The 21063-nt window shown below is 40.0% G+C and overlaps 2 protein-coding genes across 3 annotated transcripts; both read right to left on the bottom strand.

Annotated features, from left to right (window-relative positions):
- Positions 1-6304: 6304 nt before the first annotated feature.
- Positions 6305-8663, bottom strand: hoxc8a (homeobox C8a). Of its 2 annotated transcripts, XM_078288335.1 has the most exons (3): positions 8228-8663; positions 7005-7007; positions 6305-6621 (listed from the first exon to the last, which is right to left on the bottom strand). In XM_078288335.1, the coding sequence occupies exons 1-3, from the start codon at positions 8661-8663 to the stop codon at positions 6305-6307; spliced, it is 756 nt and encodes a 251-aa protein (XP_078144461.1). The 2 variants fall into 2 exon arrangements, with proteins under 2 accessions (XP_078144461.1, XP_071761941.1); XM_071905840.1 differs by lacking the exon at positions 7005-7007.
- A 3995-nt stretch (positions 8664-12658) lies between these two features.
- On the bottom strand, positions 12659-15135 carry LOC139916830 (homeobox protein Hox-C9). Its single transcript, XM_071905839.1, has 2 exons — positions 14573-15135; positions 12659-13485 (listed from the first exon to the last, which is right to left on the bottom strand). The coding sequence occupies exons 1-2, from the start codon at positions 15114-15116 to the stop codon at positions 13241-13243; spliced, it is 789 nt and encodes a 262-aa protein (XP_071761940.1). The 5' UTR covers positions 15117-15135; the 3' UTR covers positions 12659-13240.
- Positions 15136-21063: the final 5928 nt, after the last annotated feature.

The raw sequence follows: 21063 nt of genomic DNA, 5'->3' as shown, positions 1-21063 counted from the left end.
TCTCAAACACTCCTCCGTGTCACCGCTGAAGTATTTGCAAGGCTCGCCGGCCACAGACGCTTTCCATTCAGCAGTGTATCAGCTAGGCCAGCCTACATCCGCAGTGAGCCGCCACTGAACCCAGCAGCCATAAACAACAAGCCCAACACCCCGAACACCCGCCCACTTCCACTTCCACTACGTCTGATCGCTAGGGGGCACTGCCGGGAGCTACCGTGTGTGTGTGTGTGTGTGTGTGTGTGTGTGTGTGTGTGTAGGTGTGTGTGTGTGTTTGTGTGTGTGTGTGTGTGTGTGTGTGTGTGTGTGTGTGTGTATGTGTGTGTAGGTGTGTTTGTATGTGTGTATTTGTGCGTGCGTAAAATAGCGTATACATGCTATTCAGGCACTTCCTTGAGATGGGATACATTGGCAACAAATGAGAGGCAAACAAATACAAGAAATGAGAAGACTGCCATCAGTCAACTCTATATTTAATTTGTCAGTACCTGATCAAGAGGGCCTGCATGAGTGATGAGAAAGTTTACTATCAGTATCTATTAATGACGCAACATAATGGAGCAGCAGCCTCTAAAAGACTCCACTAATGTAGGCTAAACTGTGCAGTAAACCATTTTGTGGTGCTGTACCAGCCTAGACCGGTGCTGTAGCCTCCGGATAGCCTACATCATTACAGTCGCTATGGGCATCAGCTGCCTCCCAGGCTACAGGTCAGGTCACAACTGTACAAAACAGGTACTTCCATCTTCCCTTCCCTCACAGGACCTCCAACCCTCACTCCTCACCATCAGTCATCATTTGCAGCCAACGGTTGAATGCCAAATATGTTTTTATAAAAGGAGAATAGTGTTAACTTACCCCAGCAGGCTCTCCGTAGTTTGTGGCTTCACTGTGGTCCAGCAAAGCGGCTGAGGGGTCATGATGGCGAGTGGGTATATCAACACAGCGCACATCTCCCGTGTACTGCGGGCTGGGCTATCTCCACATCCCGGCAAAAAGGAGTCTAGAGAAGCAGGCTCTCTGTTTGCTCGGAAAGCTCTTTTCTCACGGGCTTGCTTGCTCTCTTTCTCTTCCCAGTCCCGGTTATATTGCCTCTGGGGGGGATAAACGCAGACAGCGGCTGGTAGAGGCGGCGACTGTCGCGAAGCTCCTTCTGTCAGGAAGTCGGAGATCGGATGGATATCACACGAAGGACCGCCAAAATAACTACGCACTGTTTTTATATCAGTATACGAAAAAAAGAGGTTTCTACGCCCCAGCTTAGTCCGCTGCTGATACAAGGGAAGGACCAGAGAATAGACAACAGCATAAAGTTCATGTTCATAGAGCGTGTGCCACGTGGCTCGCTGCAGCCAATCCCAGAATGGATTCAGTCGTAAACTTTTATTACTCAGCTGTAAATTTCTCCCTTTAACAACCAGGAATGTTTGCACCCATCTTTTCCCCTTCTCCTTTTTTTCGATCACACAAAACTAAAAATGGCCAGACAATATGCAGTGCAAATGCTGAAATTTCGGGGGGTCGCAAATTTCAACGTGCGTCAAAATATGACAGTTCCCCTGGTGGATGAGCTGTATGCCAGGATGTGCCCAAGCAAAAAAACAAAAAAGTGAGATAGGCCTATGAAAATACACACCATGATGCTACCCACTCAAAACCAAACCTAAAACAAGTATATGTGAGTGTGTGAGAGAGAGAGAGAGATAGAGAGAGAGAGAGAGAGGGGAGGGGGGGGAGAGACCCTCTCTCTTACTTACTAATTAATCCTTAATTAGGCTGAACTTATGTATGCTTCCATATAAGGGCCTTTTCCCATTGATTTGATCCGAGGATGGATTATGACAGCACTGAGGAGGCAGGCTAAACTATGACAAACTCAACGATAAACCAACCAGCGTCAAGTGTATGCTCCAGGTGCATACATAATAAAGTTAATCTAAAGACGAAAATGATGCCAAATTTATCTACTTGGCAAGATTACAGTTTGCTCATTTTATAAATCGAAAGTAGGTAAGGTAAAGTTAGAGCGTGCAGAGAACGTGCCATATCAGTTATCAAACTTATGACAAGGAATCAATAGAAATCTGGTTTAAACTGTGCGGTCAACAATATGTAAAACCCACAGACAGCAGGGGGAAAAATGATGCTTTTAGGAAATGATGACATAAATTTACGGTTTTCATTTCCAACAAGAGATTTAGAGAATATACGCAAAGGACAGTGTGTTTACACGAAATATCCGTCACATTCAGCAATTTAACTGTATCGAAACATAACTGAAATTGAAGGCAATAAGAACACATGAGGTCAGAGAAAACGGTAGAAGCGAATATTAGAAAATCATTTGATTCCACATCTAAGTATATCACATAATTTTGCTTCCATCCTACTGACAGTGCCGGACCTTGCGCTTTTTAGAGAAAACTAACATGTAGCCTCAATAACGAATAAAAATAATTCCTCTACCCAAATAAACACAGAAAAATTGAATTACATACATGGAGGTGCGGGGCATCTTGTCCATGCAGGCCGTGCACTCTACACTGAGCCTCGGCACATAAAGACAAAGGATGTAGACCCATCCAGGATAATGTGAGCCGTGCCTTTACACCGCCAATAAAGTTTACAACAGGTACACTAAACTTTATTGGCAATGTCAACCCTCTGGTAAAACTACACATACAATGGACCATGGTGGCTAAGAATAGCTGTCACTTGCAAGAAAACTTCCGGAAATTTCTAAAGCCTACACGCACGCAAATAGGGCCGCTTTAAAAGAAATAAACACCCTGAATGAAAAGGCTGCATTTTAGAAAACATTGTTTCATTCAGCAGCAAAAGAAAAATTAAGACACAAAGGAGAAACAGCCCTAACGTGAAAACCTGGACCTAATGCTTTTGTGGTCTAGGCCTAGACTTAAAGGGAAATACTGATAATATGAAAAAGCATTTTGCAAACAACGTATAGGCCTATTTGCCTATTTTCTACGGGCAATATGCAATCGAAAAGCCTATGCTACATTGTGCTTTTGTGTTTTAAAAAATTAAATAAGCAAAGCTGCTCTGAATTGCCCTAAGTTTTGTTTTTGGGTCACTTTATTCGTTAGACTACACTATACAGCTGCTTTAACAGTTCATTCTTTATAAATATACAGGTTTTTATAAATATATGTGGCTCTGTTATGATTTTTCTCATCACAAGTTCGCTTTACTTACGTTTACTACTAAAACGTTAGATTTTAACAACAAAACAAAAAAACAACAACTAATAATTGAAGAAAATGGTGCAGCGAAATGTGCTTCAAAACTCTATCAATTCGTTTTTTCTGTCTCTAAAAACTACATGATTCTGTTCAGGCATTCATTTCCCAAACCACATAAGCTATCTTCGTACTTAAGAACTAAATGTTCACTTAAAAAACACCTAAAAGTAACTTTGAGGAAAAAGAAGTGAATTAATGAGAGCTTATATAACTCACACACCGCAATAGCCTCTTTGGTAAGGTGTTTGCCTCCATAATATCCCCTATACAGATCGAATGGACAGCTTCAGTTTATTTAAATATGGGCCAACTATTGAACCAATACAAAGCAGATAGATGCACCAGGAGCTTTGAATAATTTAGACTGATGACACTGAAACAACGACACGAAGCCAAGACACAGTTTCCTATTTGAAAAGTAGACAGTCTAATAAAGTATTAAAGATGGTATGAAATGAATAGCCTAGGATGCGTAGCTGAGCCTCAATTGGTGGGAGATCACTCCGCTATTGGTCTACAAAGTAAAAGTGGAACTGCCATTTCAATTAAAATGCGGGCGAAATTAGTGCTTCAAAAATATACAGGCTGCATAGTCCAGAAACTGATTTCGCATGTTTTAAAAAAGCACGACCAGGTTCCTATTAGTAGGCTATAATCGAATGGGTCGAGGCAACTGTTCTTTGTGTAGCAAGAATTCAAGTGACCTAGCCAATACATGGCTGTGGGTTTGGGGGATGATGGAGTATGTGATACTGTTATATTGGACAGATTTTGGTGATTGTCTATATCATGTTATTCCAAATAGTCAATGTCTTCACCATGTAAATCAGCAACAAGTCTGAGCTTACAGACACCAGATCGGATACAGGAGACCTGGGCAAGGTGCTACCTGCACTTGGCCTTTTATTTGCTTTGATTTCAAGGTGTTGATGCTAGCCGCAGGTTTGCCTAAACGCACAAGTTTGGCCAACACCTTGTCTGGTAAAGCCAGACAGACTCCCATATGTTTTGCAATTATTTAGTCTGATTATTATGATAATACAGCAGGAGTTTGTTCATATAATATCAAACAGCCATTATTCATCCTAAGATTCATTAAGAAAAGCTTCCTGTCCTCCCTGAAGCGAGGAACTTTCTTATTAAGAGGATGAATCAAACGGCCCAGCCTGTGGAGAATACGCACGCTGTGAATGAGATTCACAAGCTTTCCTTAAAAGGTAAAATGTGGCATCTGCAAAAGCCTGTCTGGCTTCTTTTTTATCGAACAAGTTGGAGAGTTTAAATGACCTTTATTCAGGAGGATATTCAATACACACGTTCCTTCTCCTCCCATTCCCGTCAGTGAACGCTTTAGGCGCATATGGCTAAAAATCAAGCAAACATCAAAATACACAACTGTATTTGCAGTTGTTCTTTCATGGAGATGTTCATGCCATTTTTGATTTTGATTCTCAAATTCCTGTTTGAAGTGTTCCTGTACGAAAATTGAGGGTAATAGCAAAGCTCTGAAGGTTTCCCCAATAGCTAAAGTTTGGGCTATAAAACATCATACTTTACGACTGAAAGTTAAACAGAAACACAGTGAAGTGAAAATGTGAAGTGGTGAAAACACAATAGGCTGAATGTAGGCTACATACTTGTCTAGTACATTCCGCTGTGACTTAGGGTACCAGTGCACACATAGGGCCTGTGTGCTCTTTATTTTTATCTGTGGGAAATAGGGAACCGTTTTAGTCACCGCGACTATAATATCAATAAAAACAGAAATGATTGTGAGCCATCTTGTTTATTCGTGATTTTACATCAACAACAATGGCGGGGACACACAATTCCGTCTTTCACAGGAGAAACACCAGGAAACGAGCATACTGTTAACATCAATATATAACAAGACGTACATAAAGATTATATTCAGTGCAAAACAACTACGCTATATCACCAGCACATTAAAATAAAAATTCCTTACTTTAAAATCGTTGTAATTGTAGCAGGTATTATCATACACAGTAATGTGCGTTATAGGCAGTTTTAGTTGTTGGGGAAATAGCTTTCAATCAAAACAGAGCGATGCCACAAGTGTGGAATATAAATTCTGAAAAGGCAAGGCTCTGAGTTTAGGTAGTGCCGTGGTACAATCTCAAAATGGTTTGCTTGGCTTTGAGCTAATTGTCTTCCCAAGACTCACAAATTGTCTTCAACAAGTGTATACTGTATATTGGGTAAATACTACATACATAACTTAATAATATAAGGTTGATATATAACACTTTCAAATAAAACCATATGAAATCTCTATATTCAGAAATCTCTATTGCAATTTCCCCAGGTTTAGGTAGCATCAAAGGATTTCAAACGATTGCATTTCCCTGGTAATCCTAGAAAAAAGATGTCTGAGGAGCTAATGGCTATCTTTGTCTAGGCCATTCACATGAAAACGAGTAAAACAATAACAGTAACAATAATAATAATAAAAACTTTTGTGTTTTATACATGGGCTGCTAGCCAATGTAACTGCTGTGATGATGTTGAACACTTACTACTAAGTTAGGCCTACATTTCGCTTACAATTTCGGAAAGGCAGCTATTTTGAAATGACGTCCATGTTCTTTTAAATGTAGGCTATTATCTATTTACAACACAGGTCGGCGTTGGTCATATCTTGATCTTTTATGGCTATGCTTTTGATATGGTTATTAAAAGTAAATTTGTAAAAGTAGCCAAGCCATTTTCCGTGTAACATGCGTTTTAATTTACCCCTTTGGCAAGGGCGTTACTTCTATAAAATAAAACATTGCTACACGCGTGTGTAGCTATTATGGAAATCCATATGGCTCTTCTAACCATGTTTGTATCAGGATAATTGTGAGAAGGGAGAATTTTGCCTATTTATGACAGCAATATCTGTGGGATTCCTGTCCCCTCTTGACAAAATGAAAGGGTGGTCATAAAGTTGACGCTCTCTGCCTCCTTCTGACTCTTCGTCTGTTTATGGGACCTCTCTTTTTCTCTTTTTCAGCCATATAACCATAAAAAAGACCATAAAATCACTCCTTGGTCTCCTCTTTCTCTTCCGCTTCTTTCTCTTCTGCCTCTTCCCCTTCACCGTCCTCGTTGCCCTCTTCCTCGGCCTCGGCTTCAGCCTCTCCTCTCTGACCCGGAAACTTGTCTTTGTTGTTTTCTTTTTTCCACTTCATCCTCCTGTTCTGAAACCAAATCTTCACCTGCCGCTCGGTGAGACTCAGGGCGTGGGACACCTCAATCCTCCTCTTGCGGGTCAGGTAAGGGTTGAAGAGAAACTCCTTCTCCAGTTCAAGAGTTTGGTAGCGACTGTAGGTTTGCCTCCCATTCCGTCTTCCTGGGGCTTGAATGAAATAAAGTCAGAGGTTAGCTGGACTGACCACGGTCCCCCAAGAAAACAATCAGATAACTAGTGATTATTTCTAAATTTGCTTTTTTCCTCACCATGAATATAAATTGTTGAGCTTCTAAATTTAGCTTTTGAGTCCTACCAAATCATATTTAGCGGGGAGAGCCCTTATTTTAGGTAAACTGGGTAAATTTGATTTGGAAACCAATCACAGTAATATCTATTAGGCTACACATAGCCTAAACAGAAAGTAATAGAGCCCCTATTACATGTGTAATCTGTAAATAATAGTCTACTAAGTAGGGCGCATAATAAGTATTTTTCCACACGTTTGTACCATAAATGTGCTTATTTTGATATCTGCCTGCAGAAGTGACCAGCTAACTACACCTTTTACAGCCAATTCCCTAAATGGTTATTGGGTGAGTATGAGAAAAATACCTGTCATATCAATAAAACGATGGCTATCAATTATTAATGTATAGATCTATCAATATGAGCAAATTCGTGTTAAATGCTCTCAGTTCATTGATGCCAAATTCCTACACACATAAATCCATATATTCTGTTTTAGGTTCGTGTTTAAACTGATAGATGTGTGTTTACAGAAAGAGATTTAGTATTATTTTCCACATTTGTAATTGGGCCTAAGCCTGATTAAGCTCTTTCAGTCACACACACACACACACACACACACACACACACACACACACACACACACACACACAGACAAACATAGACACACACACAGACACAGAGACAGACACACAGACACACAGACACACACACACACACACGAGAAAAAGAGGGAGAAAAGGAAAAGCAGGGAAAAACAGAGATGGGAGAAGGCAAATAGTACTGTAACAACAGACGGGGGCAGACGAATAGTTCAATTTCTCACGGGGTCTACATACAAAGAAACTATGAAGAACAAGAAAATCAACCTTATAACTGCCTGAAGGAAATGTAGATGAATGTTGGCTAGCCTGAGAAAAGAATGATCCATGAAGGAAGGGGTACTATCTGCAAAGCTGTTATAATTATGGCTATAAGTCTGAGTCACTTTGGGCCTGTGGTTCCCATTCCCTCAAAGTCCCGGTTCCTAGGTGATCGGGGCATGTTGTGTTTTCACCGGGCTAACCTTCCTGTCAGTCTACTGGGATTGCAAGTGGTGGCCTGTATGATACCACCATGTTTTTAAAACCCAGTGACACATTCAGCCTTCCCATATCGCATTTAGAGTTTGTGAAATATCTTATGAGAATGATAATTGACTTCAAAGAACTGGTTTCATGAGCAGCTGTGTGTTTATGAGCACTTTTGAAAGCAACAATGCAACCCCTGTATAGAAATGTGCTTCAGAGTTGTAAGCTATAACAGTAGCTTATAATAAAGGTTTTATATCCCCTATCATGTTCCCTTACTTATTTAGCTTTATCTGTGACAAACAAACACACACACACACTCTCACACCGGCATATTTAGCACACATGCACACAAATACCCACATACACACACACACAGACGCACACGCGCGCACACTCAGGCGGAGAAAGAGTAACATAGAAAGACGAATAGGAAATAATTGTATAGTTCTGACCGTGGGGTCTCATCCAAGGAAACATAAGACTGGGAGAGGAGTTTTGATTTAAGTGGCCTTGTCCTTCTCCGGGGTTAGAGCTGCTCGACGATTTACAGTCTGGGTATTGCGCTAGGCTTGCGTCTTGCTGGGTACCATAAAGCGTTTGCCTCGGAAGGGCTTCATATCCATAAAATTTCGTTGCGTCTCCATGGCAAGCCAAAGCGCAGGGGTTTTGCTGGTATCCAGGGTTGGAGATCCCCGTGGTCCCGTGGTGGAAAAAGTCCTGCACATGATGGGACGGGTGCTGAAAGCCCGGTGCAGCTGCTCCGGGTCCGTACACCAGCGTGTGGCTGCGGGCAACGCTTTGTGGAAACCTGCAGTCGTAGTAAGTTGGCTCCAGTGACTCGCCGCCTTTGTACTTGGAAAAAAGAGGGTTAACAAAATAGGAGCTCATGTTTAGTTTGCATCAAGCAGACGGGCTCTCTCGCAGTAGAATATCTCCTTTAGGATGATGGCAGCCTTTTGTTTAGGGTCCCAACTCGCACAGCGCGCACAGGCAGACAAACCGGAACTAGGAGAAACGCTGCCCCTTTGGACAATCTACGGCAGCTCACTCTCTCTCAGCCGCTCCTCTCATCGGATTTCTCTCGCACTCTTCAGTGTTTTCCAGCTTTTGCAGGCTCAAACCCGGCTCATGGCATGTGCTTTGGATGTGCGATAGCTAAGGTTAAAGCTGGCTTGCTCCACCGGCACAGTCACAGACGCTGCTCTTTTCTTTCTTTTTTTTTTTTTTTTAGCTTCCCACCCAACCACCCCCACCACAACTCCCCCCCCCCCCCCCTCCCAACACCCCCTCCCTTCATCTTTCTACGACCGGTCAGACGTGGGCCTGTATACACCTTGAGAGGAGCTGCACTAATCATACCCAACAACACAAGAGGCTTTAAATATGATCAATGCTATGTTTATCGCAATAAAGGTTTGTTGCAGTGATCAATGGAGTTAGGAAATGTTTAAAATATAAAGACTATGAACTAGGTGCTCTTTCAGTGGTCCAAAGTCATAGTGTAGCCTGGGTTATCTGGGGTATAAAACGGAGAGGGTCTAGTCTTTAGTATTTGGTATAGCTCTAATGGGTTTGTGTTAGCTCTTAGGCCCAATTTAAAGATATACACTATATTGTAGGCTACAGCTGACCTTTGGGGGGGCCCCAGCAGGTTAACATAGCATTTGGAAGTTCATAAAAACCAGAATGTTACAACAACAAAAACAATGTGACTAAAACTACAACTACATGATGTATATGTAAAATAATGAATGAAAAGAGTGAAAACATCCTCTGCGTTGTAATCGAGTAATGGCCAGGGCGACACACTTACACCAAGCGCTGTAAAACACCGACACACGCAAATATAAACACGACCTATGAATACTAGCTGCCACTTACTGACCCCGTAAAACCTACGAGGATAAGTAGTAAATCTCCCACGTGGAGGAGTTCATAAAATTTTACATTGGATGTTTAGCTATAATCAGCGCACATATTCCCAGCTCAATAGTTGTATAGGCTCTCACTCCAAATATGCCAGTGTGGTTTTTGTGGGGTTACTGACGATTTTTACACATCATCGTAAAATATGAAAGGCGCACTGAGCGAATTTATAGACCTTTCACACTCTATAAATATGCAGATTGCCAATCATTGTTGCACACTTCTTGGGGACTTTGAACCGCTGGTACTGACATTACAATCGTAAAATATTAAAGATACAAATGACCCAATAGCTCTAATGTTTTCAACGACTTATGCAACGATGATGATAGGCTAAACCCTGCTTATTATTATTACTATTATTATCATTATGATTGTAATTATTATTATTGGTGTTATCATTATTATTATTGGTGTTATTGTTGTTGCTATTTCTGTTATTGTTATTATTGCTACTAATGTTATAATTGTTGTTTACAAACTGTTATTAAAGTGCTCTGTCTATAGATCTAAATATTGTTTCTGACTGTTCATTGATGTTGCATTTGTTTGTTAGTGTAACATATTTCACTGGGTTATTCCATTTTTTAACTACCCTACCATCACAAAAGTCAGAATTAGAAAATAACCACAAAAAACACGAATCCAGAAACAGAACTTATTATGAGACGTTGTTAAGCCATCTAAATGTAGACGTGAGATATTTTGCTATAACTAAAGTCTGTTTGAGCCAAACTATATTATGTAAAATGGGCACATGTTGCAACTCAACTATGACAGAAAAGCCCACTTGCCTACAGAATTTATAAACTCAAAAAATTATGAGACAATAGGGGACAATATGTTTTTTGTGAAATTGAAAAAGTGAACTGAGTGAAATAAATAAAAATGATCTGATAGTAAGAGCCAGATAAAAGTGCCATTTTAAAATTAAAATAAAAAAACAAAAACAACAACAAATCAACTGTTTATCTATAAATGCTGTGCCCAACACAAAAAACAGCTCACGACATTCCAGAGTGGTACTTTGTGGCCTATTACACAAAATGCGGTGAGTGACCATATCTGTCATTTTGTCATCGATAGGCTACTCTTCATTTTTCAGCCAAGCCACAGAGCATGTTGTAAAAGCCATTCAAGAGACAAGACCTTGTTCAAAACATAGATCAACAGCGTCATCTAGTGTTGAGATGTAGCCCTAAACCTAACTGACTCCACCAATCAGAGACTACTGTAATATAGACAGTAAAGGTCTTTAGATTTGTCCAAACCTGTGTTTCCTTGCCCAAATTCGACCAAACTGCTGCCATAAGAGTTAGAACTGAATTAAAGCAATTGTTTACCATGAAGAAACTATAGCAACATAGTTTCAGTCTCATCTTATTTCACAGGAGCTCCCGAATCTGAATAGTTTTTGGGCTTTCTCTTGTCCTTTCTTGCCCGCTACCTGGTCTTATAAAAGAGATAACAGTGGTCTGCAGCACTTATATTTACGCACAATAACTATTGACTTTTTCCATCTAATTGTAGGCTAATAGACCTCTCATGTGATTAAGTGCAGGGGGGTTGCGGCTGCCCCATCAGGCAAAAGTCCCCTGAACGAAGCGCATGGCTCTCCTTTGAACGAGTCCACCACCACCGTCCATTAAAACCATAAAGTAATTTAGCCCAGACGTCTAGCCAGTTAGTCGAGTTTGCTTTGTTCGTCTGCATTTGAGACAAACAGCCGAGCTCCAACAGGGCTGTAAAACTGGCATTTTTGTCTTAGCTGTGCGGAAATGCACGGGATTGGGCTTTGAAATCACAGCATCCTGTCCGTATTGTTTGCCACCACAAAAAGGCAATTTAGGCCTATCCCAGGAAACAAATGCGAGACATGGGAAATTGTTTATTGCTACAAAAAAAACCCTCTTCTGTTCAATTTAGTCTCAGAATTTCACAAATAAGCTTGGCGCACATAAGACTTGCATTTTAATAATCTTATTTGGAAGGTAATTCCACTTATTCCACTTATCTAGCCATAGTTGATGTATACAAGCCAATAAGTTCTTGGAAATGTCACAGTATTTTACGCACAAACATTTATTAGCATATAGAAGTTATGCAGCATATTATTAAAAAAAATCCCACATGCCCTATGCACTTACTTTTGCTTTAAAATAGAAAAAGAATGTATATACAATGATAAGATAAATGAATTATGTGTTTGTATCCAACTAAAATTAGTAAAACCGTAAACAAAACTAGAGATTGTGCTAGTATTTGGCCCAAAAGCGGCGCTAAGTATGTTAGGGGACATTTACCTTCTCCTGTAGGCCAGACTAAACTACTGTTTATGGGCATGTATGTATTTATTTATTTAATTCGTAGCTCTCCATCCTTGAATATATGCGTAACTGTGTCCGCGTTTGACAAATATATTAGGAAAGCCTCAAGACCCTAATCAAATCAAAATCAATTTGAAGGTTAGTGTGTGAGGTGCTCATCCTAAATAGATTGTTTATACTAGTCTATCACAACATCATTAAAAACAATGCTGTCTTACTAAACCCTGAACTACGCTGACAACATAAGGTTTCGACCTCGCCATTTCCGAGCCATTCGCAAAGGCAGAGCTCATTTAGGCCTTACTTGTACTTGGAGGAATTCTCGTCGGCCAAAACATATTAAAGGAAGAATTCTGGAGGCATAATTATTTAGAAACCATCCATCTGTTTCTAATATGTATAATGTGAGCATGCGATTTGGTAATTCCGTTGCCTGCAGTTCTCCTTTAATCAACAAAATAGTTCGGCTGATATTGAATGAGACTCTGTGGCAGTGTGGCAGGCCTTGTGTACAGACATTCTCTAATTACCAAATGCGTATGGGCGGCAATATATGTGATGGCAACCCTTGAGTGACAATAAATACAGAAAACAAGCACTTCGTGATTACGTTTGTATATATTTGCAGAGGCCTATATCTACACTCGATAATTAAACGTGTAGGCTACAGTCAAAAGAATGAGAGATGCACAAATAGTATACATCAACAGCTATCACAAAAACACAAGACAGACAAGTCAGATCGCAGATGTTCTGTTTCTGTACAAAATACTACACCTGCACAACAACTTACAAAGGAAACAAACATGAAAGAAACATTCACACGGACATCATAAATTATGGGCAGATGAAATTCAAAAGAATTCAAGTATTCTCTCTCTTATTCTTCGGACAGTATTTAACATATCCAAAATGCACTTGTATAATTCCTCTTACAAAAGAAACATAAATGTATTTCAAAGAAATTGTAGAATGTATTGTCTCCATAGAAGTTGTGGGGGTTTTTCTAGCGCTGGACACAGAAAGGTGCACTGGAAAAATAATATATTCAGCATCAAATAGTCTCGAAGTTAAGGTTAATACAAAAATCCAACAAAGTGATAAATATGAAGAAGGGAGCATCGTGTGTTTTGGTAGGCCTATATCTGTGCTGTCCATGTGACTAGTGGTTATTATGGTTGTTTGACTCAGATAGTCCATTTCTGGGCGAGATTATTGTTCTTTGCTGTCGGTCTTTTCTTTGTTCATTTTCTTCATCTTCATTCGCCGGTTCTGAAACCAGATTTTGACCTGCCTCTCGGTCAGATTCAGGACCCTAGCGACCTCGTACCGGCGGTCTCTAGTAAGGTACATATTGAACAAAAACTCCTTTTCCAGTTCGAGAGTCTGGTACTTTGTGTAAGGGCAGCGCTTCTTCCTTGTCGAGCGAGCATGTATCCAGTTTGCCACTGGGTTATCTGCAAAAAAAAAAAAAAAAGAAGACAGAAGAGCAATGGGTCAAGACTGTCTGCTATTTTCCAAACTAAAACAATGACAAGTGACTGTGACATGAGTGTTAAGCCTTTAGGATATCTGCCTATGGATTAGCAGCCATACTATTGCCCAATCAGATAGTGCTACAATTTCCCCAATTGAAAACAATGTCAAATCCTGCAGAAATCTGATGTGTGTCACTAAAGCTTTGCACACAGTTCACTTTTGGGGGAGAGATTCTCAGTCTTGGACTATCCAAGCCTATGCTGCTCTGCTTCCCTGTCCCCTTAACTTCTGAGTAACACCGTCGTAAAATACTCAATGCGCTTATTCACTTTATTGGCCCATAAAACGGCCTGTGGTTCAAGCCTTTACAGGTCCGTGGTGAAAGTCCTAGAATATGTCCCTAACATTCCTCAAGTTGTTTGGAAGAGACATGTGAATTTGTTTTGGAATGGTTTCATTACAACAGACTAGACCCAATTTGCATGTATAACTATAAGCTGTACCCTTATGCTTACCGCCTTCTCGTTATTATATGGGTCTATAATCTATTTCACCACTGAGGCTCAAATATAATGTGGCGGTGCCCCACTGAATGGGCCTACTGAAAAAAAAAAGAAACTGAATTGAAAGTCGCCTTAGTATGCGTTGAAGTGCCGTATGTAATGGCACGGGGGTCAAAATATGGTCGTAAAACGAAACCATAAAGCTTTTACTGATGGATATTGATGAGATTTGCTGGTCTAGGTTTTTTATAAAAACCCAATTTGCGTGTTTTGAAGAAAAAAATATGCGACATCCTTCCAAATTCAAAGTCTTCCTGTATGTTTTCGAGTCCATGTTTACAACCCCTTCTCGTTTTATAGCCCCATACTAGCGTTTGTCTTTTATAGTTCCTAAAGCTATCCCCCTAGCAGAGGCGATTCAGTGCAGAACAGAAAAGGCAGGATGAAAGAGCATATAACCTCACTTTATGGAAGACGTTAGAATACCTTAAAGCAAATGCAGTTTTACACCATCCCATCCAAACTCCCACCCGGTTGTAAAAGGCTAGAGGCTTGAACTTACTCGGATCTAGCTCCGGCTTCTCCTCTTTATGTTTCCCTGAAGCCAGGAGCTCCGACTCGGGAGAAGGAATATTCTGCTGCGCCTTGTCCCGCATGTCAGTAGACGAGCAGTACAGATAATCCGTGTAGGTGCGTCCGCTGGAGCCGAGACATTCGCCGGCTCTGTGCTCCTGAAAGGCGTCGGGCTTCAGCCCATAGTGCCTGCTGTTCCCCGGATATCCATGGAAAGGCACGGCACCGGATATCGGCTCCAGCCATGACCGCATATACCTCGAGTCTGTGCCTAAATGAGGTTGGTGACTGTATGGATGGTAAACCACTGATGACTGGGAGTGCACAGGGGCCCAGGAGGTGGAGAAGACGGGTGCCTTGGGTGCGAAGCTGCAGGAAGGATAGTCAACACACTCCGGTACCAGGGAAGTCGGACGAGGGCCGGCTGGGTGAGAACCGGGCGCCGAAAACCGAGTCGCAGCAAGGACATCCTCGTTTTCATGGTTGATCAAGGAGTCCACATAATAATTACTTATGGGACCCGTGGTCGACATGTCGAAGCTTCCCCGACTCTTTTACATGCATCCGATTATTATATGGAGTGTATGTGTACTTTTTTATCTAGCCATAGAACAATCAAGGCAGGTAATTATTTCTCAACGCTTCCCGGGCCGCTATTGGCTGCCTCGCCAACACGTGACTATATTTACCCCCACAAAAATTGTACAGTGGATCAATGCGCCACTTATCCTGGGATACCAATGCACATGAATCGGATTAAAGAATATGCTCTTTTGGTTTTTCCTTGGACATATTCGAGGTAACTTCAACAATAATATATCTGTGTACAGGAAATGCCTTTGTAGCAGCAATAGTAGATATTTTTGTCGTCGCAGTACAGACCTGCGCAGACTAGGCTACGTCTAAAACCTTGCAAGGCACTATTTGATGGTGTAATCAATCTCTGTCTAGCAAAATCTACCATAGTCCCATGTTATTGCAGTGGGTGTTACAGCATGAAACTGTTTATTAAATCGCCTGTGTGCTTTTTTATCAATCCAACTGCACATTTGATGAAGTGAGTGGTTTATAACTTCCTGCGCAATTAGTTTTATTTCTTGATAGAGAGTCGCCTTCAGAGCACATGTAGGCTAAATGGACGAGCTAGTGAAGCAAAATACGGCATACAGGATACACCAACAATAAAGTTTGCACTGCTTCAAAGTGGGCACAATTGAACAAACATTTCCTAAATGGGATTTGCGAAGATAGGAGAGGAGGGGATTCAAATTCTTGAAAACCTGCCCACTACAGCGGCTATATTCGGCTAGTGGCCGTTCATGTTTTTATGTCCATCAATAAATTTTTACGAGGACCATTTGATTGTTCATAAACGTGTCGTTAATAAGACTGCATCCGAGTTCCTCACTCAACATAAAACCAACACTGTGCATGTGAAACAATTCCTATCAAACAGGAAGGCCGAAGACAGGAAAGAGGAGACTGCTGAGCAGAGGAGGTAAAAAGGTTCGTTAAAGGGCTAACTATGAAAGCTTTCATAAGAGGAATAATGTTACTGTTGTAGCCTTTCTAATGGCAGGAGTCTACTTTTATTAGCCTGTCGGTTCAAATAAGGGTCCAGAGCTGCTATACTGCAGCTAATAACAACGTAATAATGGACTAGGAGTTGTAACCAAATAAGCTACAATAGTCCTATAGAGAACACAATTAGACTAAATGTGACACCTATCTATTCTAAAACCTTTACTCGTTACAAAGATTAACATGATGAAGAACATGATGATGTGTATGAGCTAATAATAGTATAATATATAATAAACCACACTTCAGTATGCTGATAGGAACTTTAAAGTTTAAAATGAGCTTATTGTGTTTAGAAAATTGCCAAATACAAAATTACGGATTGATCACATAGGCCTCCTAAAATGTAGTCCCAATTGACAGAAGATGGTAGTGTTATCTTATGATTAAAGCGCCCTTAGAAAGAAAGAAAAAATAAATGAAAAACTAATCCTGTGTTGTATTGTCCCTCCGCTTTGTCATTGCCAAGCTGGGGATCACGTGACGGTACTAATTAGCCTAAATACTAATTAGGTTGAACTAAATTCTCACACTGAGGAATTATAGCGAGACCTACTGATATACAACTCAATATTTTAGTTCCATGACGTGAAACAAAATATAATTTGTGCGCATTATGGAGAGTGTTGTTTGTCAGGGCTGCTGAGTTCAGATTCAACCATGAAATTTAAAAGGCCAGACGACAGACCTTAACCCCGTTAACGCCAACCAGTATCCTGGTGTGGGTTGATGAAGACATAGACATATGGCAAGTCAAATATATTCCCAAATGTATACAAAAATACCGCTATTTATGAAATGTGTCATAGCTTAAATCAACTTATTTTACAATTGTGTATTTTCTGCAGTCTAGGTTGAAGGTCTGACCTTTTGTTTATTCTAATGCTTCCATTAAATCTGAATGGAAAAAGTGTCTGACGACCATTTATGACCATATTATCTGGTATATTACATATTATATACAAACATGTACAGGAATTCGGTAATGTTTTATATGCTGTGTGTGTCTGTATGTGTGTGTGTGTGTGTGTGTGTGTGTGTGTGTGTGTGTGTGCGCGCGCGCGCGTGTGTGTGTTAATGAGAAATGAGGAACATTTTTCCACTATGTATAGGCTCAACTATCTGTTGCACTTGTGTGTCCATGCTTATTGTTTTAAAATAAAACATTTTACATGACATTATCTTCTGTTATTATTATTCTTTGAATTTCTGTCTTTCAACCCTGTTCTTCCTCAACACAATTGAAGTCGTGGCTGCATTAAGGCAAAGATAGGCGACATGACGTCTGATTTGCAACGCTACGAAAGGATTGGCTTTTTGTTTACTTCGCTTAACTTTTTTTTTTATTCATTTTATCTTTTCATTGTAAAGCCTGCTATGGTAAACAAAACAAATAGGAGTGGTTTGTGTTCATACAGTTTTAGAACGCGTGGTCCAACATCACAGCATAAAGACAACACATGTTGGAAAATGATTGATAAAGCTACAGTAAATGTTTAGAAGCAGGCTGTTGATAAGAACTACTGGCTTAGCTTCCTTATTAGTTCGTATACTGTGTTTTCATTCATCTTAGCACATATAGTCAAGTGTATCCCGCATTTCCCATAATAGTATAAACTATAGGCTATCTCAAACTCCAAGTCTTTCATTTGTTTCAAATAGTTACTGATACATCGATGATCAAGATGATATGCTTCAAATTGAAGCTGTTAATGCGCCACAGTATGAGCATGGCCTTGAAATTCATTATAAACATATGTTTACCAGACAGCCTAAGCAACGGGATGCAATAATATTTTGAGCACAAGTACGCACGAGACACTTATATGCCAATGACGCAGTAGTGTTCGCATGTTTACAATTTTACTGAAGTGCACGGCTTTCTTTTTCCAGATATAGACTTATGTCAGGCCGTCTTAGGTCTATATTTTCTGTTTTTCTGACAGATAAACCTAAAAGTGAGGCAGGCACTTCCAGTGTATTTGCGCCCATCGCAATGAAGTAACTCTTTGTATTAATTGGTTTGAATTAATTTGCACAAATATTTGTTAAAAGGGCCTACGCCTCAAATCTAATACATATACGGAACCACGTTGATACACAAGTTTGAGTCACCAAATGCTACATCTCAAATACAGAAAGAGTAAAATATTGGCCAAAAAGGGACGCCCAACCTGGAACCTGAATTAGTTTGCAGGTCACCAAAAGACCAAATCTTTAGACTGGTTAAAATGACTGTATAAATGTTCACATTTTAGACTATGCCATGTGGCAGTTTCGCTCATTGTTTGCATCCTTATGCGTTTATTGTCTTGCTATAAGCCGATAGAAGGACGGAGGTCGACAGGCCAATTATTAAGACCAATCCTCATATACACTTGAAAGTAAAGAGGATTCATCTAAGCTTGTGAAGTGAGCCTAACCTGTAATTACTACATAACAGTATAACCAGTTTGTATCAGCACTGGTTGGATGAATAATCAACGAACGATTTAAGCTATGCGATATACTATCACTGTTTCATTTTATAGCCAATTATGGTCACATGTGCTGGCTTCTGTGTGGTGACACAGTGAGGGTATATTATCCATTTTGCTCATATTAGTCGTATTAAATGTAGTTATCTGCAACAAATACAACAAATGAGTACAGTAGGTTTGCCCATGAACGCCCAGATCCCACAGGCCTACACTCTCTCTCTTCCTCTCTCTCACACACAAACAAACACACGCACACACACATACACACACACACACACACACAATGCAGCCTAAACCAAATTATTCCTTCACCTAGGCGACATTTGGACCACATTATCCGTGCTCAAAGGAAGCATATGGAATATCAAAAGTGAATATCACATAAGTTATTTATAAATCCCCATGTGTTGAACAGAGAGCTCTGCACGCTCAGATCTCCCTTTGTGATCGTCTGAGTGTCAACACAATGATCTGTAATACAGTTTTACAGAATCACTGAAGCTAATGCTACTAACTTATATAGTCCATTTCTAGACTATTTCGAAAGCAACGTGTTTGACTTGGCTATATCAAATAATTTGGTCAAATCCCTCCGTTTATTTTAGCATTTATACGAGATCTAAGGCCTGTATTGCAAGTTATCGCATATAATCTCACGGAGAGTAGGCCTACCGCAACATTAGGCCTACATACTGTATACTTATGCATTGTTGTCCTACAAAACAGTTTATCGCGGGTGAGAAAGGCGAATTAATTTCAGGAGGAATACAGGACAATAATCCCTAGAGAACCTGCACGCTCCCTAAAGACATTTCTTGGTAAATGCTGTTTGTACGCACGCTACTTAAAGCTGTTTGGTTGAAATGAAGAATGCCTATTATAAAACTGTGGGAAGAGGCATTTGTTAATTCATTCTTTTTAATTATAGGCCCCCCTTACAAGACGCCTAATAAGCGAGATCCTTGCAGTCCCATTCTACAAACACAATTCAAAATGAAAAACAAAAATCTTCAATAACATTTTCCTGTGAGCGTAATTGTTTTCTGTTGTATATCTGTCTTCTACATATAATCTTACACTAAATAGGCTATATCTTTGAAAAATCTTTACAAAGTTCGCTTTACAAACTCGCTGAGGTGTTGATATCTCACAAGAAAATCCCAATGTCGTATATCTACTTCGTTTTACACATGATTGCCAAAAAAAATGCTTCCAGCATATTTGGTTCATGTCTGATCATGCCAGTGGCAGTAACAAATTTTAAGCTGTCCCAAGGAGGTGGCTCTCTAAAGGCTGCAGTTGCTCTGCGCCACTACAAAGTGAAATAAATTGCTTTATGTGTATATGGTTTTAGGGGGAATCTGTGCAGCTCTCAGGGCTGTTTCCAGTGCTGTAAAGTCTTTGTCAGGGATGCATTCCACGGGAGACACTCATTCACTGAGCTGAATGAAAGTGACTTTGGATTCCAGACTGTCTCTTCCAGTTGCACTACCGCCAAAGGGAGGGGGGCTGAGAAAACAAGGGGAAATAGTGAGCATGATAAACACTGGACTCCCTTGGAAGAAAGGAGATGCTGGCTGCGCTATAAGAAGACACTATTAAATAAATAAGTTAGTGTGTTTCTTTTATATTAGTTGAGTTAAACGTTTAGCTGGGGGCTATCTATTTTTGTTTTGTTTTAATTTTGTTTTGTTTTCCATGATCTTTGGTAAAAGAGTCAAAGCTATTAGACTATTTGGGCGTTAACAACAAATTTATCCATGGGGTTTCTATTTAAGACGGGAGTGATTTGAAATCATCCATGTGAAACAGTCAGCGGATCATTGGCGTGCTAATAATAGTTTACAATATTATAAATTAGTCCATATGTTCCAACAATTACCCACATGAATCACAGTCCAGTTAGACTATAGGCTACTTTCTAAGCATGTAAAATGAAGCTAATGTAGGATAAATCTATAGACGATCATGCAGTATTAGAATCCTAAACTACTATCTAAAACCTTCTGTCTGGATTGCTAAATGAGGGCATTGTGTGCACATGAAGGCTATGTTAAATGCCTTACGGGCCGGAAAACTAAACAAATCTAATGCTTAACTTCAAACTTTGCAATGCAACAAAATAGAGAATAAACCAGTACAGAGTGAATTAGCTATTTAAGTCACCTGCATTAACATATTACACATTAAGAATAGGCCTTTGACGTTTGACAAATCTATTCCATTAGCAAATTGTGGCCCATTCTCTGATAGAACCATAGCATGGAAGTAAAACTCACCACATTATTGAAGTTATTGGTTATTTGAAAAAAATTACTTACAAAACAGCATTATTTTTAAAATATGCAATCATGCATATATTTTTTTAAATATTCAGTTATGAACATCAACAAACTTTTCCCCAAATTGGATATATAAC

Source organism: Centroberyx gerrardi, chromosome 14 (genome assembly GCF_048128805.1).
Source record: "Centroberyx gerrardi isolate f3 chromosome 14, fCenGer3.hap1.cur.20231027, whole genome shotgun sequence".
NCBI classification, from domain to species: Eukaryota; Metazoa; Chordata; class Actinopteri; order Beryciformes; family Berycidae; genus Centroberyx; species Centroberyx gerrardi.
Note: the sequence above shows the minus strand (reverse complement) of the source record. Positions and strands in the feature narration are given on the sequence as shown.